The sequence below is a fragment of the Salmo salar genome, chromosome ssa13, assembly GCF_905237065.1.
Source record: "Salmo salar chromosome ssa13, Ssal_v3.1, whole genome shotgun sequence".
Taxonomy (NCBI): domain Eukaryota; kingdom Metazoa; phylum Chordata; class Actinopteri; order Salmoniformes; family Salmonidae; genus Salmo; species Salmo salar.
The window spans coordinates 69250889-69277721 of NC_059454.1; the positions used below are offsets into that span (position 1 = coordinate 69250889).

General features: G+C 42.4%; 1 protein-coding gene across 2 annotated transcripts in view; it reads right to left on the reverse strand.

Moving 5' to 3' along the window:
• Positions 1–362: 362 nt before the first annotated feature.
• Positions 363–26833, reverse strand: part of LOC106567647 (pannexin-3) — a 104475-nt gene continuing 78004 nt past the window's right edge. The window contains exons 5-18 of one of the 2 annotated variants that reach the window (XM_045693501.1): positions 23334–23505; positions 21467–21652; positions 20871–21006; positions 18826–18923; positions 13749–13868; positions 13138–13214; positions 12624–12799; positions 11953–12202; positions 10630–10633; positions 7395–7614; positions 5396–5538; positions 3718–3932; positions 2130–2878; positions 363–1572 (exon numbers count right to left, since the gene is read on the reverse strand). In XM_045693501.1, coding sequence (XP_045549457.1) covers positions 1514–1572; positions 2130–2878; positions 3718–3932; positions 5396–5538; positions 7395–7614; positions 10630–10633; positions 11953–12202; positions 12624–12799; positions 13138–13214; positions 13749–13868; positions 18826–18923; positions 20871–21006; positions 21467–21652; positions 23334–23505 — 2605 coding nt within the window. In that variant the 3' untranslated portion in view covers positions 363–1513. Of the gene's footprint in view, positions 1573–2129; positions 2879–3717; positions 3933–5395; positions 5539–7394; positions 7615–8556; positions 8828–10629; positions 10634–11952; positions 12203–12623; positions 12800–13137; positions 13215–13748; positions 13869–18825; positions 18924–20870; positions 21007–21466; positions 21653–23333; positions 23506–26833 lie in introns of those variants that run through there. The other variant, XM_014137186.2, reaches the window with a different exon arrangement.

Here is a 26833-nt window from a genome sequence, read left to right on the forward strand (position 1 = left end):
TTTAATTACAGATGTAGGATCTTCATTTGATCACCCTGTTGCAGAACTTTCCTGCAATGCAAAATCTAGTGTATTTGATGTTTAAGTTTCCCTATCAAACCCTACAAAAATGTCCATTCATTATAATTATTCCTTATAATCCACATAATAATTCACATTTCCTGTTTCTTCTTCCTGCTTGAGCAAACTGCCGCAAATGAAGATCCTTCTTCTGTAACTACTCACAGTTTTTCTATTTATGAGGCAATTAATTTACAATATGATTCACTAGTGGTAAGGAAAGGTTTCTACCTCATTAGTGATCCACCGAACATCAGAATGTGCTACAGCAGTTGGACAAGAAATGTTTCACTCACACGAGCTGTTTAACACAACAGTCATAAAAATAACTTTATTCATTACAATTGTATCTGACATAGAGCATATCAAATGTAACCTGTAGACGTTTAACAGATAGAACTTTACCTTTTGACAAATCACAAAATCTAACAAGTACAGTACATAGCATATCCATAAAGAACAAATAGGAAATCTGAGGTTGAAATTAAGTTGAGTCCCAACGACCCAAAAGCTCAGTCATACATCAAAAAATGACATCGCTCAACTCAACCACCAAGCTTTTCATTCTAATGGAGGCTTTTTGGAACAATTTCTCTGAGTACAGAACACCGTCCCTCACTTCTCTCCAGGGTTGTCTTTTTTGAACTAATCTTCGAAACCTAGCTATACTGAACAAAAATATAAATGCAACATGTAAAGTGTAGTTCCCATGTTTTATGAGCTAAAATAAAATATCCCAGAAATGATTCAGAGTCACAAACAAGCTTATTTCTCTCAAATGATGTGCACATCCCTGTTAGTGAGCATTTCTACTTTGCCTAGATAATCCATCCACCTGACAGGTGTGGCATATCATGAAGCTGATTAAACAGCATGATTATTACACAAAAAAAGCCACTCTAAAATGCAACTTCGTCACACAACACGTCACAAATGTCTCAAGTTTTGAAGGAGCATGTAATTGGCATGCTGACTGCAGGAATGTCCACCAGAGCTGCTGCCAGAGAATTAAATGCTATTTTCTCTACCATAAGCCGCCTCCAACGTTGTTTTAGAGAATTTGGCAGTAATTCCAACCGGCCTTACAACTGCAGATCACGTATAACCACTCCAGCCCAGGACCTCCACATCCAGCTTCTTCACCTGCGGAATTGTCTGAGACCAGCCACCCAGACAGCTGATGAAACTGAGGAGTTTTTCTGTCAGTAATAAAGCCCTTCTATGGGGGGAAAACAAATTCTGATTAGCTGGGCCAGGCTTACCCATGGCTGCACACCTGCCCAGTCATTTGAAATCCATAGATTAGGGCCTAAAAATGTATTTCAATTGACTGATTTCCTTATGAACTGTAACTGTTGCAAAATGTAAAATGTTGCATGTTTCATTAATATTTTTTATTTTTCCTTCATCCACATTGATTGGTGTCACATTGATGGTTCAGTCCATTGGTGATTTAGTCATTTTTACATGATGCAGTCTCCTTCAACTCATGGTACCCCTGGTGGTTTGGCTCTGTAAGGAGACAGAGAGGGGAGTTAGGAGTGGAAAAAAACACAAATTGTACCTGATCTCTTGCCGTATTTCCTAATAAAAGCCTCTTTTAGAAGAATAGGCTGTCCGGTCATGTGAAAAACTCTCTAACACATAATAGTTATTTATATTAGGCCTACTGGCATAGTAGTTTGACAATTAAAATAAACAATTTGTGTACAATTAATATTTGTGCAAAGCATTTCTGTATCAAAGCTACTGAGAACATATGGTATATTCTAATGTTCCCTAAGCGTGGATGGAAAAGTTTATATCAAACCTGCTATCTTAAGTCAAGTCCATTATTACTTTTGCCTCCTCATTTAATATTCAATTAGAGTATAGTGGCTATTCAATGAAAACTACTTACACCACCATTCGGTACTCAGTCAAATATTGTAGCAGACTATTTAATTTCAGCTTCATCTGCAGTCTTGCAGTGATTCCTCACTTTATAATTTTCTCAACATCCAAAATGATATAGGCGAACAAGACCACTAACAAAATAGATTTGAGAGTGTAGATAAAAGTTATGGTACCCAGACTCATATTCTCCTGAACCAGTGGCCTGGACTCAGTGCAGTTGACAGCGTTTCCCCGGGCCGCTCCTAAGATGGTCATGATGTCCACCAGGTTGAGCTTCCCTTCCTCCTGCAGCTCCTCCACGTCCTCCTCCAACTCCTGCGCCATCTCGGCCCTCTCCTCGATCTCCTCCGCCGTCAGCATCCTCACACCCTTCATGCCATTCCCCTTCCCAATCTGCGGGGGCGCCAGCGAGCATATAGCCCTCAGCCTGCCATAAGACTGCAGGTGCACCACGTTAGCGCGCAGAAACAGTAAAAGAACATTGAGGTCGTTGAGCGGGCAGCCCAGCTTGCGTCCGCTGTTGAGGCCCAATGCGGGGAGAACCTCATACACCGACAATAGAGTCGTATCCCAGCAGAAGAGGCGGACCAAGCTGAACAGCACGATAGGCACCAGCAAGACATAGATAGCGCCGTTAGCCACGCTAATCACCTGGAAGACCAGTTGGCCGGTCATCTTGCACTGGACCAGCTCGGGAACCCAGTTTTGGTCACGCAGCAGGCCCGTGCGGACGAAGCAGCTGAACTCGTCCTGGAGGAAGGCGGACAGGTGGAAATAGACGAGGTAGAGGCAGGCGGCCGACATGAAGGTGAGCAACAGGAAGCCGCGAAGAAAGAGCATGCTGACCAGGAAGTAGGAGCCTTGCTTGCTCTGCATGTACCTCTCCAGCAGGGGGTACTCGAAGTAGCGCTTCCTCTTGGCCCTGAAAGAGACCATGGAGGAGATCGGGTTAGAGGACAGATGGCTCAAGCACACTTTCATGTTATTGGCTCTGTTGTATGATAATGGAGGTTGTATGAGCATCTAAGGAATTTATAATATTCAAGATTTAAATAGTCAGTCACATGACTGTAGTTGAAGCTAAACTAGTGTCTTGTTTTCAGTTTCCATGGGAATTACAAACACCCGGGAACGTGATTGCTACTCAAACATCTTCAGAATCATTGTAGACATCAATCTAAAGGTGTCCGCATGCTTCCCAGCAGGTAAAGTTTGTGAATATATTATGACCACATTTTGTGAATTTTTTTTTTTTTTTTTTTCCGGCTGTTCACAAAATCTGTTCTGGAGGCAAGCCAGAGACAAAGTCTATGCCCCTTCGTCAGTGATTGGTCAACAGTAGGGATTCTTCAATAAAGTCTTTATTGTCATTCAACGAGAACTCTTTTTTGATTCACATTTTTTCATTGATAAATACTGGACCAAACATCTTAGTTAGATGTAAAATTGTGCAACTAAGATCTCCTTGGCAAAAACAGCAACATTTATGACAGACTTCTTGAGTTATCTTACATTAATTCTGACTATTTTATTAAGGAAGTGTATACTGGCAATGGTTTCTAAAATTGGACAAATAGTACTATTACTGCTTTTTTCTCATTTTTCAAGAAAATACATTTTAACGGAGTATGCAAGCAAACACGTTGGGTGCCAGCCAAACTGAAGCATGCTAACACCTTAAGCCTGTTGACTTCCCCTCTTCCCCAGTCCAAAATCCTCCCTCTACCTGCCTCAACAAATCTCTGCCACACCCACTCTCACCTCTCAAGCTCGGCTTGGAAGGTGAGGGGGTTCTGGGTGTTCTGGCGCATCTCCAGGATGCTCTGAGCCAATCGTACGGAACGGTTGTAGGACTTGTCCAGCTCATCAATGATGAAGAGCAGGTCAGAGCCCAGCGATGGCATCACCAGGAAACGCCAGATGAGGGCAGGCAGGTACATCATCATGGTCATAGCCAACAGAGAGTACGGGAAAATCTGAGAGGGAGGGAGGAAAGGTGAGAAAGAAACGAAGAGAAAGGGAGGGGATCGAAGAGGGTAAGAGATGATGACAGAGAAAGGATAAAGAGTGAGATGAAGAGAAGAGAAAGGGAAAGAAGAAGAGTAATTTACAGACTACATTTTAAATGTTTAATGAGAAAGATTAATTACTTTTAATGGATGCTCTTTAATGTGACATTAAGGAAGCAAGAGGCACTTTCCATTAAAAAGTAATGATGGTTAGTGTACAAAGTAATGGTAAAAATCCAGTGCTCCATATCTACTCACAACCTCGCTTAATTTTGTAGTGGAAGAATGAGAGAAGGTGATACTCGCAACTGGTGGCTTTCAGGCTCCATTGTCATGTTTGGATTGTTTCAAGAGTTCATAAAGAACTACACATTTTGATATGTTTCATTGTACTGTAAGTGCTATGGATTTATTGTTACAGTGTCACACTCTTCAAAATGAGCGGACCAAGGCGCAGCGTGTGCTAGTACATTGGTTGTCAGGATTAGCTATTAGTATCTAATCTCTTAAAAATTATATAACGGTGCAAGTTAGACACATGTTCATTATAGTCATACTGAGAGGTGATGTAAAGCTTGCTACCTTGACTAGGTTCCTCCAGAAACGTACACGGCCTGTTGCCTTTATTCACATAATATTGGAGTCAGATTGATTAATGTAGTTTCTTATTATATTCGGCATGATTTCTACATATTGGTTGGATCATTTCCACACCCTTACAAATGGTGACCCATCCAGTTGATGCGAATTTCCATTACACCACAATTTCCCACAATGAACACCTAAAACTGTGTACTGTGCTACATCAGAAACACACACACACACACACACACCCTCACAAGCTTGTGACACAGCTCCTCATCAGCTGCTTCTGAACAGACTGCCCACCAAAATACACATCAAAATATACCAATGGACACAGCACATGGCTAACTCCATCATTATACCCATAAGCATGAGGTCCATGTCTTACTTGGACAGCCCAGTACTGATAGAACTGCTTAATACGTATTTTTAAAACCCATCTAAAATTGCATGTCTGAGCTTTCAAACGAGTTGTTAATGGCCTCAGTAACAGAAACCTCAGGTTATTAATGTCTTGTCAAAGTTTAACAGTGTTATGTCTGGATAAATCTTTAAATGTCCCTTTTAAAAAGACATTCGGTTTCTCTCTTAAGACTGTATTGTCAGTGCATATTTTTGAATTGGGAATCTTCCAACGACATTGCCAAATACAGGTGTAGCCCACAAAATGCCTCCAGTATACCATTGACTCTTCACCCACTTATTTTACACTGATATCATTTATCACCTGACAAAGAGCAACTATTTACAGTAGTTTTATGACCTTTTTTGTCCAATTCCTGTGCCACATTAAGGTGTGTGCAATTGTCTCTCGTTCCAGCATGACAGAACACAGCAGGCCTTACCTTGTGCACCCAGAGGGATCGCTCCTCGAAGTTTCCATCTGTGTCAAACTCATGGTGCATAAGGGAGTCCCAGCAGTACGTGTCCACATAGGCTGCCTGCCTGGCTGTGAAGTTGTTAGGTGGGAAACAGCTGATCTGTGGGCCTAGAGGAAAAACAAATATAGATTTGAACTATTTTAAGCTCAACAATTGCACTGGTCCAGTTTGTAAAGGTATTACAGTTACATAAAGATGCATGCATGTGCACACACATAACATGCATAGACATAAACACACACCACAGAGAGAGTTTCCATAATGTGCCTTAAGGTTTTTCAGAAGGTTCCCTTTCCCAGAAGCAGAAAGGTTAGCCCTAACAAATCTAAATCATATGCTTCTAAATGGAAACTTGTGTTTTTAAACAGGGTGGTATTACCCTCCTAATGTGTGGGTCTTTTTCAGAACAAGCCCTGCCCGTTCCACCATACAGATGGTTTAACCACAGAGCCAAGGGTCCACACCCTTCCGTTCAGCCCATCTCCTCTACAGCAGTGCTGGGAGAGCAGAGCAGGGCAGGGCGACAGGCAAAGGGCCACTTCAGAGAAAACCCTGAGATAAACACAGGACACCCTATTTTTATACACAGACTCCAAATCTCCACATCTGTGAGAGTCTCCTAAAATAAGTACACCCAACCATCCAGTTGCTGACTGGGCATGCAGTAGGCTTAAGCTGCACCACCAGTGTTATGGTATTACAGATAACTGTACATGGATGGGTTACATGTTACATGATGTGCGTGCGTACGTTTGTGTGTGTGTGTACGTGACATTGAGATAGCTGTGGACATGCTGTATCCAAAATGGACTATGTATTACAAGACCGTCAGGTTATAAGGGAACACAGACAGCAACAAAGCACGTTCCTTCTACCACTGGGCGACAGTTTGACAAAGAACCCCTATTGCCATCCCTATCTTGCTAGTTACCCATTGTACAACAAGGGATCCTTCTCACCCAGCTATTTGTAGCTGTGGGCAGAATTCTTGGCTGCTGCAGCAGGTGCACACAACAGAGACAACGGAGACACCACCAACCAGACAAAAGAGGCAGCAGACAACAAACCAAGCTAGATAAGGAGGACCAAGAGCCATCAACCGTTCCTAGACTGTTCCTCGTTTTGCAACATCTCCCAGTTAATTAGCATATCATTTCATTTGACGTCGATAGAGAACTGCAAAAGGAGAAGGTTGCCAGTAATTATCAAGCACCACGGCACCGGCGAACGCTGCTCTCAGTCATGCTCCTGCCAATTAACATCTGTAACGGCTGATTATAGTCCAGCTCGATGGGAAGACAGTCGTTAGCTCAATGCCAATGAAACAAGGAAATAAACTTGCCTGTATGTACACTGTTCTGTGTGCCACTACCACACACATTGTTGTGTCAGTGTTATTGTTGCAGTTGACCACGGTCGGGGTCCAGTGCATGTCAACTCAAGTCAGAAAACAAATGGAAATTATATGAATAAATTGAAAGAGACCTTGTAATTCATGAAAAACGTTACAATTAACCTTTTGAATAGTTGATAGAATTGTCTCCTTAACCCTTAAACTACAACCAGGACCATTTGAACATCCAGTGCCCCCATGTACCCTCCATTCACAAAAGTGCTGTGCAAACAATGGTTTGTGACTGAATCTGAATCACTAACTCCCTTGCCTAAACACAGATTCTCACTCACGTACAGTAAAGGGAAAAAGGCAAATGAGAAGAGACTAGAGAGAGAAATGTGAGACAAAGAAAAAGAAAATGGAGGAATATTGACCCAATGATACTGCGGACAAAAGAGACATGAGAAAATTGCAGAAATAAACACAGAAAAGGGAAAGAGAGGCAAAAAGAGAGGAAAGGAAATAATATCAGAGAATGTAACAAATGTGATTTGCAGCTTAACAAGAACTATAAGAGAGCGAGAGAGAAACGGAGAGACAGACAGAGACAGAGAGAGACAGACTGACCGATGGAGATTTCGCGAGCGAAGGCCATGGACACCAGCAGCAAGGGCAGCCCCACGCACACAAACTTGATGACCCTGTCGAGCGGCAGCTCCAGCTCCAGGTGACCGATATGGTTGCCCCCGGCGCCGTCCCGGAGCAAGGCGTCCGACAGCATGGCCTGCGCGGCTGCATTAGCGATGGACATCTTGACGCCTAGAGATGTACAGGGAAATGTTACAAACTGGCAAGCGGAGTCCACTGAGACTTTATAGCACTGAGCCCTAGTAGAGTCTTCCCTGTGGCTCAGTTGGTAGAGCATGGTGTGTGCAACGCCAGGGTTGTGGGTTCGATTCCCACGGGTGGCCAGTGCAAAAAAAAAAAAAAACATGCATGAAATGAAATGTATGCATTCACTACTGTAAGTCGCTCTAGATAAGAGCATCTGCTAAATGACTAAAATGTAAATGTAGAGAATGAAGGATTTTAGCATGGGCCGGGTCTCGTCCCAACTGGCAACCAGGAGTTTCTGGGTTAGCTAGGGGAAATCCATTTGCCCTACCCTGTAGAGTATTAGAATGTACTTTGTATTCAGTTGTTTCTTTTTTCTTTTTTCTATTGATACAGATTTCAGATTGACCATGTAATGGTATTAAACCACTAGTATTATAGTCTTGATATCCAATCTGATAAATAAACGGTTTAAATTTAACTAGGCAAGCCAGTTAAGAACAAATGCTTATTTACAATGTCGGCCTACACCGGCCAAACCCGGATGACGCTGTGCCAATTGCGCGCCGCCCTGTGGGACTCCCAATCACAGCCGGTTGTGAGACAGCCTGGATTCAAACCAGGGTGTCTGTAGTGATGCCTCTAGCACTGAGATGCAGTGCCTTTGGCCGCTGCGCCACTCGGGAGCCCCAAATAAAACTGGTATTCAATGTGTGAAGTAATCATCAAAACTGTATGCAAAACTATGGTAAAGGATGAGAAGAGAAAATAGGTTCTCAGATATTTTTCTTCAATTGACAATATTGTAAATACCAAACATGCATCAAAATACTTTAAACCATTGGTATAAGTACCACTTATTTTACACATCTCTATCGCCCTAAATGTCAACAGCATTTCAATCATTTCCATTCCACATCTTCTACAATACAATGATAAACAGCTTCCATGTTACCTTCAATCCGCTTGCTCTTTCCAGTGACCAGTGACTGCAGGATGGAAATCCAGTAAGGAAATGCAGTGAGACAACTGAACCAAACGCCTCTCTGAAGACCAGAGCTGTGTTGGCGAGGCCCTTAAGTTGTCCGGGAGGGCCCTGCTATATGACAGACTGGGCTGGACTGGGCCTGGGTCCTGGGTCTATGGGTCTAATTACTGCTGCTGTATGCTAGTGCCCAGATGGCAGTGGTGTCTCCGCAACTCCACAGACCTACAGGGCTGGCTGCTGTGTGGTGAGGTGTGTCTGGGGTGGGAGGAGGGAGTGGCAACTGTGTGTGTGTGTGTGTGTGTGTGTCTGTACTTATGTGTGTGTGTGTGTGTTCACGCTTGTGTGTGTGCATATGACACACTGCCCAGCCTCTTCACTGAGGTCCCAACCATGCTCGACTGCCATGGCAGCAGCCCCACTTCAAACAAGACCCAAGCACCAGTGGCTTTTCCTGTCTCTGTAATTTCCCCTCTTATTTATACCTAAGGTTGGCTCCAGAACTGCTGCTGCTGCTAGCATACAGTACTGAGAATGGTAGTTACAGTTAGGCCCTGTCTGCTACAACTATTTCAGTGCTGCTGCTAGGATGGATAACTTCAGAGGAACTGAATGACTGGTAACTAGTGCAATGTAGAACAAATTGCCATACCACAACTACCCTAATGGCAATCATGGAATGCTTGGTCATATGTAGTCCAAATACAGATACAATGATTTTAGGAATTTGGGGTATTTTATTACGTGTGTGTGTGGTGGCCATCTACGATGAAGTAGGTCAAGGATACAAGTGAATATGTGTGTGTGTGTGTGTGTGTGTGAATGTCTGAAATCAATGTATAACGGCCGTCTACAGAAGATCCTAGACCTGTATCATATTCAGCAAATGTTTTTTGATACTCTCTGCTTACAGTATATGGGTCACCCAAATGTAAAGATGGGAAGACATGTGGGTGGTACTCCAGCAAGACCAAATCACAGGTTTGATTAACAACCAGAGGGTGGGATATAAGAGACATGACAAGGAAATGTGGGAGGTTGTTCTACATTGAGGCCGTTTAGTCTGAGCTTCATCTGTAATTTGTGGAGAACTGTGGTTATTGTCTAATACAGAAGTGGTCTTTCTTGTTTGCAATGCAGAGGCCCAGTGTTGGGTTACTGTCAGCATGCAACAGGTAGTGTGGCTTGGGTGAACTTTTCTGACAGGAGCAATGGCGTAAGATTAAACAATGAGCAACAGACACACATTCATGACAATTTATGTGGGGTATCTTTAGCCCTTTAACTGTGTGCAGTTGTTTTTGATGTAATTTGTACTATTTTGATTGTAATACCCAATCTGGCCACAGGGAGGAGAGGTAGGCCTGTCACGATACTCACAAAAGTGTCTATAGTAAGCTGACTGAGGCTGCCCTAATATACACACTGTGTGACCACTGTTATATGCACACACCTTCCTGCCTCAGAAAGGATACTCAAACTAGAAGCTTTATCTATTTTAATTATAAAAAATGGTCTATTGAAACAATAGATTATGACAACAATGTGCACAAACCAAAAAAAATGAAATCCCTATTGTCACTTGCTCTGGAAGAACCATTTAAAAAATAAGCAATCAAGAAAATGTATAATTAAGCAATAAGGCACGAGGGTATGTGGTATATGGCAAATATACCACGGCTAAGTGCTGTTCTTAGGTGCCTGGAACAGTGTTGAGAAATCACGACTCACTTATGTCGTATGTGCAGAACTTAATGTTCCAAGCTTGCCATACATTCGTTTTTTTATTGGCAAATATATGGCAAATATACCACGGCTAAGTGCTGTTCTTAGGTGCCTGGACACAGCCCTTAGCCGTGGTATATTGGCCATATACCACTAACCCCCGAGGTGCCTTATTGCTATTATAAACTGGTTACCAATGTAATTAGAGCAGTAAATATAAATGCTTTGTCAAACCCGTGTTATACCACGGTTGTCAGCAAATCAGCATTCAGGGCTCGAACCACCCAGTTTATAATGAAGAACATACTTCACAAAGACCAATCTCAATGAACATTCAAGAACAGGTTTTTCTTTTCTTTTCTAGACATCACATCAGAAAACGGGTGGCTTAATTTTGTGGATTTCATTTAGCACAAAAAGAGGGTTGAAATTAGTTTTCACAGTTTCTTCAAATCCTTAACGTAAAACATAGAGAATCATTTCAGGAATTTAACTCTTCCCTTTAAATATGCAGGCTTTCCCTTTACATTGTCTTTTTCTTGCAAAGGTTTTCACTTAAAGATGTTAGTTCTTTGAATTGAGGATTCAATTCCATTTCTCTCCATGTCGGTATGTTTTTCTTTAACTCATTGAGACACTGTTACCAAGGCAGTGTTTTGTTTGTAATGTGAATCCTCAATGTGACATACAGTATTTCTTTCCAGTCTTGAGATTTTGTCACCTTGATTGGCCATCAGTAACTTCGATAACTCAGATTCACTCAAGCGTTTTCTCAATTGCAAGACCTCCAGAACATCACAACAGTTACTTTGTGCCTTCTACAAAGGTGCCATTTGAACCGTCTTCTGAAAGCTCTAAGAAAATTGTTTATAAATATGCAAGCCTTCAGCAACGTAACGCAAACGTCAAAACATCTAATATACATACTTTGTGCAGTTTTTGCTCTTGGCCTCAAAGAATTAAACGTTTTTTTAATCATGCCCGAAAACATCAATTTTGTTGCAGCGAATAATCGCTCGTCATCAACATTATGAAAATGGGTGTGGAAAACGATGACAACATCGTGTTTATGGAGTCAATCTGAAACGGACTAAGGCTTGGATGATTCCAAAGCATGGAACCCAACGTGACGGCCAGGTATAGACCTACAGTACAAGTTCACAATCAACTCACATACAGCAACTCATAGTTGTCATTGTTTTGTCAGTAATAAAACATAAGAGGTTTGGGGTGACCCACTAGTCCACAGAGTATGGTGTCCATTTTAGGACACACAATTTTTAGGACACCTTCAGACCCCTAATCCTCATATAGGATTTTCCTTCTTAAGAGTTCTGATGGGATGGATCTGTAGTTTCTAGACAGACATCCATGGTAGAAAAAACAAAAGGCCCATTCAAGGTATGACTGTTGCCTGAATCTAGGGGCTGGTCAGGGGTTAAGATTGAATGGAGGTGTGGTTTGTGGAGGGAAAGTATGGGCTGAATCGTGTTCATTAGGGCACCCGTAACAAAACAAATTTCTTAGTGGAGAAATCCAGGTAGTCCCTTTCTGTCTCAGTCTGTTTTCTTCTGTTTTGGTGACTACTGAACACAACCCAGGTGTCAAAAGGTCACGTTGTCCTTTAACACCTCTCATTACTCTAGCCCCTCTCTATGCTCCATGCCCAGATCTCTCCTTTCTCCGCCGCCGGATATACGTCTCCCTCCCTCGCTCTCTTCCTCCTCATCATCTTCCTCTTCCTCCTCCTCCATAACTTCCTCTTCCTCCTCCTCCTCCTCTTCCTCTGTGCCATCCATGGAGTCGTCGGTTCCACCCAGCATTGCTTGCTGCATGGCCAGGGTGGCTGAGTCAGAGGACAGGGGCTGGAGGCTGTCCAAGCCTAGGGGGTCTGTATGAGAAGAAGGAGGAGCAGGCAATGCAGGGTTTACACACTAAGAAACACACAAAGTTGACATTATAACTGTCTCCTATTCTATATCCTTCTCATCAAAGTGTGCACTCATTCACCCCTTCAATGGGATTAAAAGGAATGAACTGGTCTAATGTGGTGGAATCACTATAGCTCATGCCAATATTCAATGTATTGTATTCACTGATCCATTTCTTTAAAATCCATCAGGATGAGTGCGCAAGTGCACACTACCTATGCACATTGATGCAAAATGATTACCTTGATAAAGTAGGCTGAAATAACAAGGAAACTATGTTGAAATATCAAGAGAATCATGATGACTCAACCAATCTTTATCCAGAGTTTTGAAACAGACAAATAGACATTGACAGAGCGTTTGAATGGTTTAGTGACGTACTGTCAGCGTTGTTAGAGTGAGGTCCATGTGTCTGCAAGACGCCAGCAACAATGGAGTCTGGCCAGAAGCGCTGGGTTGGACGGTGTTGGGACTTCATCTTCTTAGCCTTGGGAGCTGGGTCTGGGTTACTGGCATCCAGCATGGGCTGGAGGATGCGCCTGCGAGCGTTGATAAACCTAGAGAGAGAGAAAGAGAGAGAGAGAGGGGGAGAGAGAGAGATGCAGGGAGAGAGGGATTTGGAGAGGTAAAGGGAAAGAGACCAGTGTGAGAGAAACAAAGACAGACCTTTTTTCTCTGTAAGAATGTTGTACTCCATGATACTGAGAGCATTTGTAGACCAGTAGATGGCGCCACTATGTTGTGAATCACCATCAGGTGATAAAGCATAGCACTGAAGTTTGAACTCATCAACATTCACTCTGAACATTCAACATTTCTATTGATTTCATCCATACTTTTAGCCAGCTGATTTTCATCTCATAGTGCATTCGCAGTAGTAGTATTACAATCTTACCAGTTGTTGACCTGTAATAAGGTCAGATTTGTTTGTCCTGCAATCTGTCTTTTCTCGTCCTCTGTTGGGTAGGGATGCTACAAAAGGGAAAGATGTAAGATATTTAGGATGACATCAGTAAAGTTTAATCAATTGCAATTAGTAGTTTTGTGAATTAATAGTTCAAACCCTCCCCTCACCCCTAAACTCTCAACTTCCCTAAACCTTTGACCCATGCTCCAACACCTTGAATTCTCAGCCCTTGGCTAGAAACAATCCTTAGCCCCTAAATCTAATTCTTCATAGGCTATCTGAGGGAATGGAACTACCATATTGCTTATACCTATTAAATTAATTCATGGAGATATTCAATTCATTCATTCAGATCGCTACAAGTGCCTACGGGGTAGAAGCTATGTGGGTTGTTTCTGGATGAGGCCTTCAGTCATACACAGCTACAACCCTGACATTATTAGCTCTAAACCCTTCACACTGATTTTCCCCCATAGCTTGACTCTTCTCAATAACTTCCTCTATAGCTTAACCAAAGGAATAGGGATGAATATTAGCTCTGTTGCTACTGTAACACCATCACATTAACATTGATGTGAACACTAATGTTGCTAGCTCACCATGAGATGCTGGAAGAGCCAGGAGCGCATGATGTTGGTGGCGTGCTTGGGCAGGACCCCTCTCTTGTTCTTGTGCTTCTTGTCATCACTGTCCAAGAGTGAAGCCAAGTCCAGGTTTACCTTGGATGGAAGAGAGGATGGGGTGTTATTGTTGCCACGGTAACAAAGAGACAGTGCCAATTATCTGTCTCTTTGGCAAGGGCAGAACCGCCCTCTTCACCATCGCCATAGCAACCCGATTTGAGTAATGATACTTAAAATAAAAGGCGAGAAAGGAACGTCGATTCACAACACCCTTGACTCAGAGAAATCTAGGAGGCCGGTCTGATGTAGCTGAAAGAACTACGATGAGAAATGTGCCTAAAAAACCTGGCAAATTGTGCAAAAACAAGAAAGTACAAGTCCATAACTCTTATCAAAGCCAAAGTTTTAGTTACAAGCTTTGTTCCAACTCCGTGGGTGGTTGAGAAAATTATGAAAAAGCACTTATTCAAGAAATCTCTGATTTCTGTTTTACAGTATAGTTGGATGGGGAGTACTCAGTGGCAATTAACTAGTTTAAACCATGTGCATGCACATACTGGCGTCAAGAAAACACATGCATGTGCGCACACGCACACATACACACACACACACGCACACATACACCCACACACACACACAAAGACCAATGGTCCTCTATAGCTCAGTTAGTAGAGGATGGCACTTGCAACGCGTCTGCTAAATGGCATACAAAATAAAAAAGGCATATACAGTGGCATGAGATCACTATGCATGAATTCCAAAATGTCTTTAATCTAAAAATGTTCACCTCTGGTCCACACACAAAATAAATATTTCCTATGGCATTGGCGCAAACAGTATCAAAGTGAGGATCCTTCATTCATATTTAACAACCCATTTGCAATGCCAAAAACACTTTTGAAGGAAAAATATGAAGATTTCATCTGGACCACGCATAAATTGGAAGGACAAAATGCCTGAATAGATAAATATACTCAGTGAAAAAATTATTCTTAATAATTTCATGCAGGCATTGGAAAGTCATGAAAAAGGAATGGCTCCCAACTGATTCTGATATACAGTGCCTTCAAAGTATAAAAATTGATTTAATCATCATTTTTTGTCAATGATCTACACAAAATACTCTAATGTGATAGTGGAAGAAAAAGTTTTTTGTAAAAGAAAACATGAAAAATAAAACACAAATATACAGTATCTTGATTAGATAAGTATTCAACCCCCTGAGTCAAAACATGTTAGAATCACCTGTGAGTCTTTCTGGGTAAGAGTTTAAGAGCTTTGCATACCTGGATTGTACAATATTTGCACATTATTCTTTAAAAAATTCTTCAAGATCTGTCAAGTTAGTTGTTGATCATTGTTAGACAGACATTAAGTATTGTGATAAAATTTCGAGCTGATTTTAGTCAAACTGTAACTAGGCAACTCAGGAACATTACATGTCGTCTTGGTAAGCAATTCCAGTGTATATTTGGCCTTGCATTTAGGTTATTGTCCTGTTGAAAGGTGAATTTTCTCCCAGTGTCTTTTGGAAAGCAGACTGAACCAGGTTTTCCTCTAGGATTGTGTTTAGCTCTAATCAGAATGTTTTTATCATAAAAAAAACTCCCTTGCCAATGACAAATAAACCCATAACATGATGCAACCATTTCTTTGCCACATTTTTTGCAGTTTTACTTTAGTCCCTTATTGCAAACAGGATGCATACAGTGGCTTGCGAAAGTATTCAACTCCTTGGCATTTTTCCTATTTTGTTGTATTACAATCTGGAATTAAAATTTGTATCATTTGATTTACACAACATGCCTACCAGTTTGACGATGCAAAATATGTTTTATTGTGAAACAAACTAGAAATAAGACAAAAGAACAGAAAACTTGAGCATGCATAACTATCCCCCCCAAAGTCAATACTTTGTAGAGTCACCTTTTGCAGCAATTAAAGCTGCAAGTCTCTTAAGATATGTCTCTATAAGCTTGGCACATCTAGCCACTGGGATTTCTGCCCATTCTTCAAGGAAGAACTGCTCCAGCTCCTTCAAGTTGGATGGGTTCCGCTGGTGTACAGCAATCTTTAAGTCATACCACAGATTCTCAATTGGATTGAGGTCTGGGTTTTGACTAGACCATTACAAGACATTTAAATGTTTCCCTTTAAACCACCTGAGTGTTGCTTTAGTAGTATGCTTAGGGTCATTTTCCTGCTGGAAGGTGAACCTTCGTCCCAGTCTCAAATCTCTGGAAGACTGAAACAGGTTTCCCTCATGAATTTCCCCGTATTTAGCGTCATCCATCATTCCTTAAATTCTGACCAGTTTCCCAGTCCCTGCCGATGAAAAACATCCCCACAGCATGATGCTGTCACCACCATGCTTCACTGTGGGGATGGTGTTCTCGGGGTGATGCGAGGTGTTGGGTTTGCACCAGATATAGCGTTTTCCTTGATGGCCAAAAAGCTCAAATTTAGTCTCATTTGCCCAGAGTACCTTCTTCCATATGTTTGGGGTGTCTCCCACATGGCTTTTGGTGAACACCAAACGCGTTTGCTTATTTCTTTCTTTAAGAAATGTTTTTTTTTTTCTGGACAATCTTCCGTAAAGCCCAGCTCTATGGAGTGTATAGACAAGTGTATAAACAAGGGCACTGCGTTCATCCACCTCTGGCCTGCTCGCCTCCCTACCTCTGAGGAAGCACAGTTCCCGCTCAGCCCAGTCAAAACTATTCGCTGCTCTGGCACCCCAATGGTGGAACAAGCTCCCTCACGACGCCAGGACAGCGGAGTCAATCACCACATTTCCGGAGACACCTGAAACCCCACCTCTTTAAGGAATACCTAGGATAGGATAAAGTAATCCTTCTACCCCCCCTTAAAATATTTAGATGCACTATTGTAAGTGGTTGTTCCACTGGATATCATAAGGTGAATCCACCAATTTGTAAGTCGCTCTGGATGAGAGCGTCTGCTAAATGACTTAAATGTAAATGTCTAGCTTAAAATAGTCCTATGGACAGATACTCCAGTCTCCGCTGTGGAGCTTTGAAGCTCCTTCAGGGTTATCTTTGGTCTCTTTGTTGCCTCTCTGATTAATGCCCTCCTTGCCTAGTCTGTGAGTTTTGGTGGGCCTTCTTGGCAGGTTTGTTGTGGTGCCATATTCTTTCCATTTTTTAATAATAGATTTAATGGTGCTCCATGGGATGTTCAAAGTTTCTGATATTTTTTATAACCCAACCCTGATTTGTACTTCTCCACAACTTTGTCCCTGACCTGTTTGGAGAGCTCCTTGGTCTTCATTGTGTCGCTTGCTTGGTGGTGCCCCTTGCTTAGTGGTGTTGCAAACTCTGGGGCCTTTCAGAACAGGTGGATATGTACTGAGATCATGAGATACTTAGATTGCACACAGGTGGACTTTATTTAACTAATTATGTGACTTTTTAAATATTTTTATTCTGTACAGGCTTCCTTCTTTTCACTCTGTCATTTAGGTTATTATTGTGGACTAACTACAATATTGTTGATCCATCCAAAGTTTTCTCATAACACAGACATTAAACTCAGTAACTGTTTTAAAGTCACCATTGGCCTCATGGTAAAATCTCTGAGCGGTTTCCTTCCTCTCCGGCAACTGAGTTAGGAAGGACGCCTGTAGTGACTGGGTGTATTGTTACAGCATTCAAAGCGTAATGAATAAATTCACCATGCTCATAGGGATATTCAATGTCTGCTTCTTTTTTTACCCATCTTCCAATAGGTGCCATTCTTTGTGAGGCATTGGAGAACCTCCCTGGTCTTTGTGGTTGAATCTGTGTTTGAAATTCACTGCTCAACTGAGGGACCTTACAGATAACTGTATATGTGGGGTACAGAGATGATGTAGTCATGTTAACCACTATTATTGCACACAGATAGTCCATGCATTTTATGTGACTTGTTAAGCACATTTTTACTCCTGAACTTATTTAGGCTTGTCATAATAAAGGGGATGAATACTTATTGACTCATGACATTTCAGTTTTTGAATTAATTTGTAAAAATGTATAAAAACATAATTCCACTTTGACATTATGGGGTATTGTGTGTAGGCCAGTGAGAATTTAAAAAAATGTAATTCATTTTAAATTCTGGCTGTAACACAACAAAATGTTGAAAAAGTCAAGGGGTGTGAATACTTTCTGAAGGCACTGTAAATATATGAAACACACAGACACACACAGCATAAAATAAGCCTTATTACAGGTGCAGCTGGGGTGTCACGTGGAAATCCCTCCCCCTATCCCCCTCGGCCCTGGGAATTTGTGTTCCGGAAAAGCGGGGTTGAATTAATTGGCGGCGCCAAGCCGGGGTATCATTACCGGGAGCTTGTCGGTGATGTAGCTACGGGGCTGCACTCTATTCCCAGACCACGTGTAGAGTGCCGCCTCGGCTGGGTCCTGGGTATTCATTGAGGCCGCCGCTGTCTGTCAAACACAGAATTACCTGCCTGGCTGACACTCTAGCTTTCTAATACGCCTGCAGAGCAGAGCACCCCACAGTCTACTCCGTAGGCGAGCATACGGGTGGTCTGACAGTCTGACTCAAATATTGACCACCTATGTGAGGTTCTTCAGGGCATGGGGATTGCAGGAGTTTAAAGGGACATGCACTCACAAACTCTGACATTTAGAGCTTTCTTTGCAGGTGTGTTGGACTTCAAATTAAAATAAACAAGTCACCTGTTTATTGTACTAACATTTTGTCAAGGAGGAAATGTTAGCACATAGGCTAAAGGCTGAAACGTTAGCATAATAAACAAGTGATACCTTGCAAAAACAGTGTGCTGAAATGTCATAAGTTTACCAATGACACGATAGCTATTATACTATTACTCTAATATTTATTAAACACTGTCGTAACATGTTCATAACAGAGAGGCCCACCAATTGATGACAGCTACTGGCAAGCAAAAACAATGATATGCATGGCATTGAGAGTATTTGGAGTTGTTAGACATTATCCATCGATACATCTTATGGCAGGAGAGGCAGGTATATGCTAGAAGAGCAGCTGACGGCCTCACCTGTGAATTCTGGATCTGGATGGTCCCCTGGGGGAGTCCCTGGGTTAACACCTGCCCTTGCGATGTCACCATGGCAACCGGCTGATACAAGGTGCCACCTGAGGGGATAATTTGCGGTCATAAGAGTCGAGTGGCTTCTTCTTCTGTGAAAAGCAGTCGGCCTTGCACCATTTCGGCTCGAGAGCTCTATTATCTAACCCTACCAAAACAATAACAACAACAACAACATGTAAACAAGGAAGGCAAAAGCACATCGGTGCGAATGAAGCACAAAAAAAAGCTGTATTTCATGAGTTATTCTTTTGCTACTAATTAGCACTAATTTCGATTCTCTAATCACGGGTATTAATTTGAGCTTTGAATGTCTTGCGATCAAAGAGAAAGATGGAATGAGATTATTATTCTGAGTTGAAAGGGATTTCCGGAGGGCAGGGGTAACATTTCGCTGTACATAATAACAAGAAACCCAGCCACACTTTTGAGTGATATACACTACATGACCAAATGTATGTGGACACCTGCTCGTCGAACATCTCGTTCCAAAATCATGGGCAATAATATGGAGTTGGTCCCCCTTTGCTGCTATGACAGCCTCCACTCTTCTGGGAAGGATTTCCACTAGATGTTGGAACATTGCTGCGGGGATTTGCTTCCATTCATCCACAAGAGTATTAGTGAGGTCGGGCACTGATGTTGGGTGATTAGGCCTGGCTCGCAGTCGGCGTTCCAAATCATCCCAAAGGTGTTTGATGGGGTTGTGGTGCAGGCCAGTCAAGTTCTTCCACACCAATCTTGACAAACCATTTCTGTATGTACCTCGCTTTGTGATCGGGGGCAGTGTCATGCTGAAACAGGAAAGATCCTTCCCAAACTGTTTCCACAAAGTTGGAAGCACAGAATTGTCTAGAATGTCAATATATGCTATAGCGTTAAGATTTCCCTTCACTGGAACTAAGGGGCCTAGTCCGAACCATGAAAAACAGCCCCAGACTATTATTCCTCCTCCACCAAACTTTACAGTTGGCACTTTACATTGGGGCATGTAGCGTTCTCCTGGCATCCGCCAAACCCAGATTAGTCCGTCGGACTGCCAGATGGTAAAGCGTGATTCATCACTCCAGAGAACGCATTTCCACTGCTCCAACGCATTTCCGAGTCCAATGCGAGTCCAATGGCGGCGATCTTTACACCACACCAGCCGATGCTTGGCATTGTGCATAGTGATGTTAGGCTTGTGTGCAGCTGCTAGGCCATGGAAATCCCTTTCATGAAGCTTCTGACGAACAGTTATTGTGCTGACTTTGCTTCCACAGGCAGTTTGGAACACAGTAGCGAGTGTTGCAACCCAGGACAGACAATTTTTATGCGCTTCAGCACTCGGCAGTCCCGTTCTGTGAGCTTGTGTTGCCTACCACTTCACGGCTGAGCCATTGTTGCCCCTAGAAGTTTCCACTTCACAATAACAGCACTTACCGGGGCAGCTCTAGCAGAGGAGAAATTTTACGAACTGACTTGTTGGAAAGTTGTCATCTAATGACGGTGCCACGTTGAAAGTCACTGAGCTATTTAGTAAGTGCCATTCTACTGCCAATGTTTGTCTATGGAGATTGCATGGCTATGTGCTCGATTTTAAAAACTTGTCAGCAACAGGTGTGGCAAATTTGAAGGGGTGTCCACATACTTTTGTATATATAGTGTAGAACACCTTCATTAGCACAAAATGTACTTTCATAATTCTATGTCAACAGCCTCCATTTGACGTAGGATATGATCTGACCTACCAGCAAGCAGTTGCTGAAATAATAATTGATAAATACTTAATGCAAAACATTGTGGCTAAACCTTCTCTCACCCTAATGTTGTTTTAATTCTAAATGTTGTGCATGCAGGGTAGAACACTTTGTACAATTTGTACATATACTGCAATTGTTTCTGCCTAGGTCTTTACAATGTAGAGGTATAAGGGACACTTGTTGTATGATGTAATATCAGGGAAGGTGAGGTACCCATAGAACTGGGTTGAGGAAGGTAGAAAGGCTTCTCACCTGACACCACCTGGGAGTTGATGGTAGTCATAGCAATGTTACCCTGTTGCAGGGTCCCGGTGGGCACCATGATGCCCGAGGAGTTGACGGAGCTGGAGACTGATGTCATGGACGGAGAGGATGTCTGGAGGAGGTCCTGGTCAGGTCAGAGGTCATAGGCAGAGAAGGAAACAGTAAGGGGGGTTGAGAAGGGCCGTTCATGATGTACATACGACTAATACAATTTGAAACTTGAAACATGAAAATACTGAATGTCGCGGATAAAAATGCCATGAATAGAGCTGATGATTCCTTAGTGCTACATGTAGGAGACATATTTGTTCTTCAAAATGTATTTCAAATCTAATTTATTTATATAGCCCTTCTTACATCAGCTGATATATCAAAGTGCTGTCTATCCAAACGTTACACAATGTATTAGACTAATTAATACGGCTCAGATGTTTGGACACAAGTATAATGGTCTTTCAGAAAAGAACTAAAACATAAAAAATGCAGTTGGCTCCTTCAAAGTGCATACCAGATACACAATGTTTAGAGTTTGTACGTATGTGCATGTGTGCACCGGTGCGCATATGTGTAAGTGTCCGCCTTACCTGCTGCAGGCTGAGCGAGGTGTGCGAGGGCGAGTAGGGCCCGCCCAGGTCATTGCGAAGCAGGTTGTCGCTGTGCATCTTGGTCTTGAGGCAGGTGATGTAGCGGTTGCAGAAGTCCTTGCAGAGCTCGTTAACCTTCTCCAGCTCCAGAAGGTGGATCCTCAGCACCTGGATGGCCTTCACCATCTCGGGAGGGAGAGAGAGAGAGAGGAATATATGCAAGCTCAATGATTGGGGAAGGAAGGGCGCTACATGCTAGCCTGAATGCTAGTCTAGATTGGCTCAACTTTAGCTAGCTCTATTGTTGATTTCTCCAGTTTTAGAAAGGTGTAACCTTAGCAGACCTGTGTTCAAATGCATTTGTATTTGAGTATCTGGTCAAAAAAATATATATTTTTGTTGTGTATTTGAGTATTTACAAATACACAGCCAAAAACATGTACTTTTATTTTAGTATTTGAATGGTTATTTGATAAATTGTATTTAAGATGATTTTGAAATACTTACTTCAGATACTATTTTCGAATATCTGGATAAATGCATGGGAGTGTATTTGAGGCAGTGTATTTGAATTGTTCAAATACTTTCCAAGTGTATTTCCAAATACATAAACATTTTCAACTTCTTGTCTTTTCAAATAAAAATATATCTGAACACTTATTTCAAATGTATGTGAAAGTAATTGAGATATTTGAAATAGTATTTGAACCCAGGACTGAACCTGATCACCTGGATGGCCTTCACCATCTGAGAAGAGAGAGGCAAAGCCAGCAGGCTCAATGACTAGGGAAGTAGGCTAAATGCTAGCCTGAATGCTATGCTCGCTCAACATTGCCTAACTCCATGGTTGCCTTCTCCAGTTTGAGCCAAAGGTAAATAATAATATTGGCAATGATGTGCCCAGGGGATGGGTGTTGTTTCTGGACAGCCCCCTCATGTGCCTTACAAATGATGTGCTAGCCCTAGTCAGTCTCTGAACGTTCTAAGATAGCCCTTGACATAACACCTGCTAATCCATGAGTTCTCTCAAAATCCTTCACCATGATCCAAACTTTGTCCTTTTTCCAACCAGGCTTCTCCTCCCAGTGCTCACTCCCTCAAAGTCAGCACTCAAGGGCACCAGAATGGGGCGGAAAAGTACTTGGCCAAGGAGGAGATAAATCTGCCAATTACTGCCGCTTGTTTAATCGGGAGCCAAGTGCCATCTCGGCCAGTCAGCTTCAGCATTACTGTCCTGTGGAAGAGTTAGTGTGTGCCAGGGCCAGTCCGCGGCCGGCACCTCGTAAAGCACACAGATGCGGGGTTAATTGACTGCTGCACCACTTGTCGGCCGAGTACCCCCATAATGATGAGAGCCGACCTTCCATCTCTCTCTCTCCCCAGCCACCTTCCCTATTTCTCCTAATTTCTAATTACTGCTAGCTGTCATGGAAGGGTGGGAGGGAAAGATCATGAGGGGGGAGAGTGGGAAAGGGGAAGAGAGAGAGAAAGGGTGAATATAAATAAATATTTAGAGAGACAAAGGAGATGAAAGGGGTAGACGTGTCTGCATGTGAGAGAGTGAGAGAGAGAGTGTGTGAGAGAGAGAGAGAGAGCTAATTGATAGTCTAGAAGAGAGAACCATGTACATGAGAAAGGGTGAGAGAGGAAATAAGACAAATTGATATGAGTGGGAAATAAAACGGGGCGTATGTGAAAGGGATATGTAATGACTGCCTCCACCAGTAGAGGAAGCAAATCATCCTCAACATTAGTAAGCTACGTTGGACTATTGAGATGCCTCCTCAATGAAGAAGTCACGCTGGACTATTGAGATACTTCAACGCCACGTTAGACTATTGAGATGCCCCCCAAGCAGGGTACTAACCAGGTTGTCCAGGTCGGGGTCCTCGCTGAAGAATGGCTTGTGGTCCTGCTCCTGCTGGTGCACAAAGTTCTCGATGTCCACATCGAAGCTGGCAGAGGTGATGCACTCAGAGCCCTGGGTGGCCTGCTCACACTTCTCAAACAGCAGGGCCAGCAGTGGGAATAGGGGATGTCTGGAAGGATAGGAGAATACAGGAAGTAGTTAGACTTGATTGCCATATAAGAAGTAGTTCCAGGTGCAAAGATTTTTTTTTTTAACTGAGAAGAGGAAATGTTTTTGATACTGCTCTCGCTGTATCGGTATTTGTGGTATGTGTATCATGTTCACAGTCTGAGGTCGATAATGCTCCTTTTAAATGCAATGTTCCTGCGTTCTCTGAAACCACATTCACAGTAAAGGCTCAATCCGAAATGAACATTAAATGGCAAGACTGAAGTTTGAAGTTTTGTTGTGCACTGTGTTCTTGATACAGTATTGTTGTACTGCAACAATGCTCTGTCTTACACCCAGGAACCGCATAAGCAAGTTAACTTGATTGTTAACTCCACTGACAAATGCAACAGACAAAGCAAAGAGTAGACACTGAGATGATCTACTGCACACTCAGTTGCCAAGCTCAGTAAAGGTGCAGGAGTAATCCACTGGGCACACACTGGTTGAATAAACGTTGTCAATGAAATGACGTGGAACCAACGTGGAATAAATGTTGAATTGATGTCTGTGCCCAGTGGGAAATGCATATGATTGAGTGAAAAAGGAGCTTCCACACACTTCAATCAGACGCAATTAAAACACTGAAATTGCATCTGATTGAAGTGCGCGGAAACTCCTTTTTCCCCTCCTGACAAGCAAAACAAAATAATGAACAAACTGTTTGACGCAACCTCATATCACTGTGTTATCAATAGTTTGGATTAGTGTTGCAAAAGTCCAAAAATTCTTGCCTATTCCCTTCTTATTCTGTAAATCTTCAAACCATGAATTCTGAAAACCTGGGGCTTTTGGGATAGTTCTTGGAATTTCACAACCCTAGTTTGGATAGTTTTCTCATATTCCCCAGGACATTTAGTTCTGGTATGAATCAATATGAAGATGACGTTAAGTAGTGATGATATGGTCCATTGCGATAACAGTGAATGTCACCTACATTGTTACCATCTGTCTTTTATGGCCAATGTCACAAAGGTCAGACCACTCAGTAATATGGTTCAATGATCCATCTGCAAATCCCCCTCTGTTTAATATAGTTGTTCCAACTTCTGCAACTCAGGCAATAATGCCTGTTCAATGTTAAGGAGAGAATATACAGTATATCAATGAGTATCAATGTATTGGCAGAATTCACAGAGTTGGACAAAGTTTATGGATACTTGCGTAGAATTAACTGGACAAGAGTAAAACAGAAAAAAATAGCAAATCAAATAGAATAGAAGATAAAAACATCTTAATCACTCCTTAATAATCATACAAATGCCAGGAAAAAGCCTTTGAATGTGCATGTATCACAAAACTATTCAAACACTAAGAAGCACTTCATCAAGCACACTATAGTACCAATAACCTTTATAGCTTTGCGTATTTCATGTTGTAAAACCCAAAATAGCAGAGGCACCTCATAACATGAAACAACATGACAATTAATTAAAATCTCCCCAAAAAACATGAGCTCCCTGCATCCGTCTCTGTACTAAAGTGGTGTGTGTGTGCGTGTGTTTGTGCATTGGTCTGTGCCTACGTGTAAGCATGCATACATCCATCTGCGAACGTGCACGCGCACGTGTGTGTGTGTGTGTGTGTGTGTGTGTGTGTGTGTGTGTGTGTGTGTGTGTGTGTGTGTGTGTGTGTGTGTGTGTGTGTGTGTGTGTGTGTGTGTGTATATATGTGGCATGAGAGAGTAGGTAGGTAGGGGGGAAGTGGGCATGCAGCACACAGGGCTACTCTAGGATGCTGGGAGAGTGGGCCCCTGCTCTGGCTCTAACCCATGGCTCGCAGCCTTTAATAGCCCACTATATTAGACTCTAATCTGCCTGATCCCAATTTAATGCGGCTCCCTCGGCCAGACGTGAGACGAATACTAAACAGGCGGCCATGCGCAGAGCGCTGAGCTGCAGTCCCCCCGGCCTCATTCACGGGGCGTGCGAGAGAGAGAGAGAGAGGGGTTCACTATAAGTGCCAACTACTTCCTCCCTCTGAAACCGCACACAGAGGAAGGGGATGAAGGAAAGAGAAGATAGAGGATAGGAGTGGAGGGGGGGGCAAGGGAGAGGGGCTGACTGCAAAGGGGTAATATGTTCATCATGGCTTGTTTTTCAGGTCCTATGCTATGGCAGGTGTTCAATTATTTAACTTGCTGGTGATCTAACGCACAGTTCAGACGCCGAACTTATGGTGAGTGGAACTGAATAGAAATGAAGAGCGGGCTGGCACGGTTGAGAGCTTTTCATGACATACTGATTGGTTTCATACAACCGATCTCAACACTACAGTTGGTTTTGGGTCGAATTCAGGCAAAGAAACTACAAAGTTTATTGCACTAAAAAGCCAAAGACCAATCACATACCTGTGCAGCACAGAAGTTAATGTTTGAAACAGTGAATATGATCGGTTTACTGTGTCTCGGTTAACATAACGTGTCTTCAGATTTCATAACTCTCTTAAACTAAGGAATCACAAAGCGTCTTCTCATCCCTAAAATAAACCATGAGGTATGTTAGCGATAGCGATGTTACTGTGCAGCGTAAACATTCTATTTTCTCCCGAGATTGCAAAGTAATTCATATGTTGATGTAGTGCCCATCCGTTATGAATGCTTCAACCTCTGTGTTGAGAAGTCATGTTTTTACCGTCAATTGCTGGTTTCAAAGAGCACCAAAAACTACACTAACCATGAATAAGCCTTTTAGCATTTCTGCCACCACAGAAACAGACTCTGGGTCTGTTCTAACGCGTCTACATGTGAATCGAAGGGGGAATACTCTTTTCACGCCATTCTGGTCGGTGGGCGGTGCTATACATGACGGTGGGCGTAGATTTCAGTGGAATCCACACAGTATCGAAAACAAGCCAATAATTCGCTCATGTTCGGATCGTGGAATCTTTTAACACACTGCTAAGCCATAAAGTACAGTTTGGCTAAACTTAACTACAGTAATGGATGTTACAGCTTCATCGAAGATGAAGTAAACAAATGTATATCACTGAATTCACATTATGTTTGCTATTTCATGCAGTCACAGAATAGAAAGAAGCTAAACAAATGATTTTGTTTTCAAATTTCGCATTGTTTGAAGTTGAGAGATAACATTCACGCAAAGTAACGAGACTGGGTGTGTAAGTATGCCTCCAGGATAATATGGTAAAGTTGGTCTCATGTATAGGACCCCAAGAAATAAATAGGACAAAAAAAAAATCCATCCGATTAAGAGTTTTTAATGAAGCCAGAAATGCAAATAATTCATCTCAGCGATTGACAGGTATTATTGCATGTTGACTAACCAATC